This window comes from Larus michahellis, chromosome 1, assembly GCF_964199755.1.
Source record: "Larus michahellis chromosome 1, bLarMic1.1, whole genome shotgun sequence".
In the NCBI taxonomy this organism is placed as follows: Eukaryota; Metazoa; Chordata; class Aves; order Charadriiformes; family Laridae; genus Larus; species Larus michahellis.
In genome coordinates this window covers 56,729,871-56,737,691 of record NC_133896.1, presented here as the reverse complement: position 1 = coordinate 56,737,691, position 7,821 = coordinate 56,729,871, and the positions used below count along the sequence as shown (strand labels likewise).

General features: G+C 39.3%; 1 protein-coding gene across 6 annotated transcripts in view; it reads right to left on the bottom strand.

Annotated features, from left to right (window-relative positions):
• Positions 1–54: 54 nt before the first annotated feature.
• Positions 55–7,821, bottom strand: part of DMC1 (DNA meiotic recombinase 1) — a 31,049-nt gene continuing 23,282 nt past the window's right edge. For all 6 annotated transcript variants that reach the window (XM_074578961.1, XM_074578930.1, XM_074578913.1 and 3 more), the window contains 8 exons: positions 7,753–7,794; positions 6,481–6,553; positions 5,730–5,821; positions 4,868–4,941; positions 4,656–4,770; positions 3,743–3,803; positions 3,082–3,198; positions 55–2,376 (listed from right to left, as the gene is read on the bottom strand). In XM_074578961.1, coding sequence (XP_074435062.1) covers positions 2,307–2,376; positions 3,082–3,198; positions 3,743–3,803; positions 4,656–4,770; positions 4,868–4,941; positions 5,730–5,821; positions 6,481–6,553; positions 7,753–7,794 — 644 coding nt within the window. In that variant the 3' untranslated portion in view covers positions 55–2,306. The remainder of the gene's footprint in view (positions 2,377–3,081; positions 3,199–3,742; positions 3,804–4,655; positions 4,771–4,867; positions 4,942–5,729; positions 5,822–6,480; positions 6,554–7,752; positions 7,795–7,821) is intronic.

Genomic DNA, 7,821 nt, shown 5'->3' with positions numbered 1-7,821 from the left:
GAGTAACGCTCTCTCTATTCCTCAAAGTCTGCTACGCACGGAGTCAACCCCTTAACGCGTTCTAGACGGTAGGGAAAACCCAGGCCGAGGCGTACGTTACGTAAGTACACGGCGTACGCAAGCTGCGTAATGCAGGCCGGCGTAGGGCCGGAAGAGCCCATGTGTTTGGCGTAAAATTCTTCCGCGGGTTGTGCAGGCAGGCTTGGAGGAGGGTTAGAGGATTTACGTTGATTCTGTCGCGTAGCCAGGTTTAGAGAATACGGCCTTTCGTCTACTCGCCCGCGGGCCCCGTGGCGGTTGGCAACGGCGTTGAGGAGACAATAACGGCAGCCGCGGCGGTCCGCCCCGGCGGGGGACGAAGTGGCCCCCGGGTCTTCCCGGCGGCGGGTTGGGGTCTTTCCTTGCGGTTTTTTTATGGGGTTTTTTTGTAAGTTTTTTTTTTTTCCCTGGCAGATTAGTAGGGGGACGTCGGCGCAGCGCTGGGGCAGGTGCGGGAGTGACAGCAGCCATGATGCTTGCCTTTGCCTGAGCGCCAGGAGAAAATGGCATCGGCGGCCCCCCTGGTCACACACCACTCTCGGCGGCGACAGGAGGTTCAGGGCAACCTCTCCAGAAAGTAAACTGGTAAACTAAGTCACCGGGTGCTTTCTGGTCTGTCAGATGGTCAAAAATCAGATTGCCAGAAGAGAAAGTCTCGACTTTCAGACCCTTGAAACAAATAACCAGGATGGAGACACAAATCGTTTTCCATTTTAGTTTTACTTGCTGGATGGATGGCATATGTGAGAAAGCAAAAAGCAATCTGGGTGCTTAAAATGGTGGAAGAAATTTGGGCCTGTCTGAGTGGGTGGGAGTCAGGTGACAGCGGTACTTGTGGTACCAGTGGCTGGTGTGGTAACAACTGGCACATGCGAAAAATGAGATACTACCTGAAATAACAGTGGCTGATCCATTACTGCTGCCTCAGATCAGCCAACCTTCATTGCCTTTGTCTCTCTAGGGTTCTCTCCACCATAAAAAAAAGTGCTTTACCTCAGGAAAAGCAGCAGAGGTCTGTTAAGAAACAACTCAAGGAAGGCATCTAGAGCTCTGTCACAAGGCTACGGAGGATGAATTTATGGTCATCGCTGCCCTTCATGTTATCTTCATGTTATCTTATATGCATTAGTTAATAGAAACAAAAAAAAAAATCTTAGGTGGTGCAGACAAGCCCTCTAACCGGACACCAAAGTTAGACCCATTCTAATTAGCATTTTTATACAAGAGGACAAAGTAAGGCCTTCCCTTAAAGCATCTAATATATAAATGGTTGAGTTCATTTTAAAACAAGCAATTCCATGAGCATTGGAGGTGAGGCAAACTGAATTGGTACCTCAATCCCCCATTTCACTCTTTACTCACGGCTTCTTCGTTTGCCCCCTGTTAGAAACATCCCTGGCTAGTTTGGAGCGCTGGCTCCCAATATTTAATAACAAAATAAATAATTATTATTTAATAATAATCTTTAGTATTCTTACTTATATTAGTGGACTGACAAGGCAGTTATATAAAGCTTGTTTCTTTACAGAGCTAGACAAAAGGTTTTGAAGTGTTTTGGTTGCTCCAAGTTTATTTCGCTCATGACAGATCAGTGATAGAATATTGAGAGCAAGCTTTGATTCAAAGCACCCAAACATAAGCAGAGTGCTGTTCTAATTCATAGTCTTTATTTTTAACTTTATTAAGAACAGTTTTAAAATATTCTCTCCTGAAAGTAGAAAACGCTAAATAAAAATACAAAAATTATCTAGTCAAGATAAAAATGCCTAAAAATATATTTTTAAAGTAACTTGCTCCTCTACGGTACATGAGAGTCCACCGAGTTCTTGGGCTGCTACTGCCTTTTCCATCTATTTATGTCAATTTTATAACTGAGTTTATTCCAATTCTGTTCCATTTCACACTATTAAATTCCACCGCATAGACACTCTCTTTGAAAGAAACTAAAAAAAGAGTATATTAATCTCATGTGAAAGGACAGCTTTGATTTTCAGAAAATATAGGAAAAGGATTCTTTGAACAATTCACATGCTTATTTCTTAAATCTTGGTCTGCTGAAAGTTTAGTTGAAAAATGAAGATCCCGAATGAACCAAATTCTATTAAGATCAATAAAACCGAACTGTACAGAGTTCATCGCAGTGTTCTCCCAGAATATCTCAAAAAGTTCCCAAAAGATAGAAATGCAGCCAGGCAGTCGGTGACCTTGCACAAATCTTCTGAACTGCCCAGGTGTTTTTGAGCTGTGCATTTACATTGGTTTTCTGCCTATTCTTTGGCATCCCCAATCCCTCCAGTGGTTATTGCAAATGTGGCTTCGTTTTCAGGCATCTCAGGGCTGGGGGGAAAAAAACCAACACAGAAACAAGGAACTTGTGGTTTTCCCCATGTTAAATGCAGTTGTGAAACAGTCCCCAAAACGTTCTAAGTGTAAGCAACCTGGAATACTTCCACGTCTTTATACTTATATGCAAACCGTAGAACATGATCAACATTCTCAAGATCAGAAAATGTGAAATCCACCTCTTGGAAGATAACAAACACAAGGGAGGGGAATGGAGAAGGTGCAGGAGAAGGAGAGATTCTGTGTGTGCAAACTCTCATTTCAGTTTCTTAGTTCCTGACCAGAAACACTGGTCTCTCCATGCAGTTCCACCAGTACGATTTTTAATGACTTGCGTCTACCACAGCTTACCTGGTAAAGTGATACTAATTGTGTCAGCAAAATTTAGTAATTTAACAGCTCTGGAATTTGCCTGCCAAGGGACCACCAGTCTTAACAAACCATTTTATAGTCTTTAAGAGATGAGCATCTAGTAGGATTTATGACAAAAGATCATGTAATTTAATGGATGCGATATGAAAGATAACTTTAAGTCTGTTAATTAGCTTGTCCTTTCAGATTTTCTCTCAATTTACCATCCAGAAACGTAGTTAGTTTGGAACCAATACTCAGCTGTCAAGCTATTAAGTTTCAGTACCATGAACTTTATCACGGTTGCTTGTAACGCAGCTTCCTTCCTGTGAAGGAAAGGTGATTTACCTGTCGTATATCTTTGCAATACGCAGCTCCCCTCTCCCTTTCCTCAGACTAATCCTGGTAGTCGAAGCATGAGCAAGGATGTGGCCCCCAATGGGCTTTTTTGGGTCCGCCTGAAAGCTAAATTAGCAAGAAAACTGTGATGATTCACTGTGCAAATTCCATGAGCTAATACTGTGATTAACTGTCAGACGAGGCACATTGAACTCAGTAATGAATAATAAATAGGTAAATATATCAAAAAAGGACTTTAACACACTTGCCTCAAGATAGGATGTTCAGATGTTCAAATGTTCAATGCCTGCATAATTTTCCACTCATTAAATTCAAGAGGCTCAAGAAATACATACCTTAAACTTCATATATAAGCTGCTCCAAAAGAAAATGGGGTGATTTTTCAATACTTTTTATGGCTTGTTCTTTGTTCAAGTCACAGTGAAAGGAGCCATCACACCAGGCAGTAGATAAACATTAAAAAAACTCATTACAAAAGTGAGAGAAACCTATAGGTGTCATCCATGAATGATTCATCATACTGGAGGGACCAACGACCAATCTGGACCTGCATTTTGGTGCCTCTTGCTCCATACAATCTCATCTCTGTTAAATACGTAATATAAAAGAGAAGACATTTTTTAAAAAAGAGACAGAAAAAATATCTTACGTCATAGTTGCTCCTGGATCAGCAGTCATCTGGTTGGTCACAAACACGGCCACATTATATTCTGCAACAGAAAACAATGCAAAGAAGGTGGACTATATCCAGTAAGAATTCCAAAATATTCTCCCACCCATGACAAAAACAAGGGTGCTGCTGAAGCACTTCAAATTTCAAGTGAAAGAGAAGCAAATATTCTTTATGTCTGATGGCTGGAGTTAATTGGGAGACAGCCTAAATTTGCTCCTGTGTGACTTCAGCTGTAATACTTACGCCAAAAATTATCACTTTTCAGAATTCCACAGAACAAGTCCTCCTCAGTTCCCATCTTCCCTGTTGGCTCCCTGCCCTCAGCCCCCTTGTCACTTTGCCTTTTCTTTTTTTTAAATTTACTGTATGAAAAAAAACATTTACTCATTCCTCATCAACATTTCTGAGACATTCCAAGGAGGAGGAACCCTATTCATCCTGTCATCATCCCTCAGAGCATTGCAAAGTAGTGGCAATGGGCACAGCTTTTTTTCTCTCTCTCTGCCTTCATCCTTTTTTCTATCCTTCACATTTCTCCTGTACTTAGACTGTCGAAATTTGGGGAAGACAATTTTTCTTACTGGATATTTGTCCAGTTCTACAACCTATTCTCTCATTTAGGTCTTCTCTTATCAGTATTTCTAAGGAAACTCTAAATGTTGAATAGTTCCACAGACTCCTTAGTCTGTCATCTTGAAATTTTATATATATATATATATAAAAAATTATTATTTTTTTTGGTAACTGACAGAGGTGTAAAGTGAGGAAAGAGTCCTGGGCCAATGCCTGATTGACAATACACTTAGACTACTAGGTGGTCGTGCTACCAACAGCTACTGTTCCAGTAACTCCAGTCCATGTTTTCCAAATTTTGCAATGTTTCCCTTACCTTCTGATATTTTTTGGAGCCTTGACAGCATCTGAGCTAGTTTCTGTTGTCGTTCAGCCAACTCTCCACGACCACTGAAATCCACACGGAAAAGTGCCATTATGGAGTCAATGATCTGCATTGTAATTATGCTAGATAAGTAAGTATTGTGAAAGAAAATAGGAAAACATATTCTGAAAGCAGTAAGCATACAAAAAAAATTAGTCTTGTACCAATAGCTTGAAGATACCAGCTTCCTCATGGAACTTGGCTGCTACATAGTCAAGCAATTCCATCTGATGCTCACCTGGTGGGAAGTACAGTTGCCAAGTGAAATTAGGACCAGAAAGAGCTCTGAAGGAACAAAAGCCTGAATTTTAAAATTCCCTTTAAATGTCTGCACTGTATATTTTCAGTGCCAGGAGTTTTAAATCCAGTGCCCAATAACTTCTTCTGTGGGTTCCAGTTTCCACTTGCCCAGCTAACAAAACTTCTTTGTGAAAAGCTTCACAACAAAACTATGCATGAAGACAACTTCATTGATTGGAAAAGCAGTATCAACATTTGAATATAGTGTTGAATTAAATGACACACAGAAATTGAATTAATCATATTACTCATGTTCATATTGTATTCTCAAAATTCCCATTTAAAACTTCCTTGAAGTTTTAATGCAATGTCTCATTACAGAGTGTTGGAGATGTCCCTATCAAGTTCCATTCACAAGATCATAGGGAATTTCTCAACAGCATTAGCTTACATTCAGGCAATTGTAGTTACATTAACTGGTGCTTCATTTGCTAAGGTGCTACACTGACACTCATCATATACACGGCAGAGTTCACTTAATGTAGCAAACTGCAAAATTTTATTGTTCATGTAGCGCAATGAGCTGGAATACTTAGACTGAACAAGCCTGCTCCGTGTACAACACCAGAAACAGAAAATGGAAGCAAGCTTACAGCTTCTTTTGTTAGCAGCAAACATTCTTTATGAGCCTCCGTGGGAAATCTCAGTTAATAAACTGAGAACTATTAAAATGGAAGCCTTAGAGAAAAAACACAGATATCACGCCAGTTGCAACAGTGGTCTTACTGGTATATGCACGTGCGTACAGCACGTTGTCAAGTACTGCATCGTGGTCAACATTGAAGCGATCAGCAATGTCACGAAGACGGTCTGGTCGGCTGATGTTAGTCAAAGTTAAGGATTTCTCTCTGTACAAACCATGCTCTGAAAATAATAAAACTGCATTCCAAAAATAAAACTGTGGGGAAAGAAAGAAGAGTATTTATTTTGATCCTAGAGAAGACTGACTTTTTCTCTTCACACTGTCCTACATACCCTAAAGATAGTTTGGGGCTCATGATGATAAATGTTTCATGTTTAGGGTTTGAGGTGAGGGGAGCTGACATATGGATATGTGTGCTTTAGGAATTTAGCCGTGAGCAAAACCTATTTATACACATCTACCACAGATAAGAAGTGTCAAAAATAGTGTTTAGTACTTAGATGAATTTCTCTTGAAGTAAACAGAAAAGCTTCTATCACCTGTAGAAGGCATATTATATCTCAAAAAAAAAAACCACGCCAAAAAAACGAAAAAACAACAATTACTGTAAAATCTGTATCCTAACTGTAATTTTTCCAGGTTGGATTCCATCAAATGAGAGAGAAAAAAGTCACTGCCTTCTGGGCCATTGCACACTGTGCTCTCCAGGCTTTCTGTGTCAGTCATAAATACTTTACATGTACGAAGCCGTCTGGAGCCTCCTACTTGCTTCTAACAAAATTAACTGTCTTTCCAGTTCGTTGTACCTGTAGCTTTTAACAGTACAAAAGATACAAAGTGTTTTCAGTATCAATGAAGATAATCTTTCCACCTGTGTAGCCATTTGGTCCAGGAAGCTGAGCTGTCACTGCAATGAATCATAGAAAATCAAAATCAAAAAGCAGGAAAAATATTTTCTTGCTCCCTCTATTATTATTTTTTAATAAAATATCACAAAGAACCACTAGTTTGAATCAATGTGGAAATCAGGAGTATCTCAAGTCTTGCTGCCATCTTAAGAAGAAACCCAAGCCACTTTTCTTGATTTAAGATCAGATGAGATTTAATTAATGGTCTCAAAATTGTGTTTTACTCAGTACCATTACTAAATCTGTGTATTTTATATTGAAAATAGCTAAGAATATTATTAATAAGTTCTTATGCACAAAGCATCCTTTTAATCCTCTGCCCAAATTAATGGTATTCATTTAGTAGGGTTTTTTTTTCCAGCTGTAACTCACATGATCACAAATTCTTTGGATATGAATTTTTTCTGATATGCGAATAGTTACTGATTGTGAGTTTAGTCTCTTTGGAGTGGATAAGCTAAAATACTCAATTCAGTTGTAATCATTCATGCAAAAGGGTATGACTGCTAACTGTTAGGCTGTACTAAACAGAAGAGGCCTTATTTTTCCAGAAGGTGCCATAATTCCCTTTATAATATAGGGTTTATTTAAGGGAACATTTGCCGATCCAGTGTCTGATACCTATATTCCAGCAGCATTAATAGTTACATTAGTTGGTATTTACTACTATTTACACATTAAGAGAATATCGCTGGCAAATCAGAGTCCGGCTATATTTGGCACTGCCCGAATACGGTGACTGCCAAAGTTTTTGTTTACCCAGTTACTGTCAGCCAGTAGTATCCTTTCAGTGCCCTTTCAGAATGTCATATTCAGCAGAACCTCTTGAAACCAGGAAATTAAAAGAGTTGCTGAGAAGAATCTTGCCTTTGCCCTTGTCCCCTTGTAACCCATATTTGTGCTCTGCTTTTCTAAGTTGGTCTGTTTCACTGGTTTCTCTAAGACAGTCTATTATCTTCTCTCTCCTTATGGCAAAACTTGTATTGATGTGAGCAGTATTATTAAAATGTAATCATTTATATATGAGTTCTCAAGCACAATTAATGGAGGTAAGAATCACCAAGGTCTGTTTCACTGTGTTTCTAGAGATAAAAGATTCTGACTAGCCTTGATGTGTTTAATTTCGATACAGTTCGATACAGTAAAGAATGGATTTACTGAGAAGAAACATCTCTCTCTTTTAAGGTATTACACCTACCACAAAGGGTGTGAGATAGCTGTGTTTTGCCTGTCCGGAACTCTGTTAAATAAAGAAAAAGAAAACAAA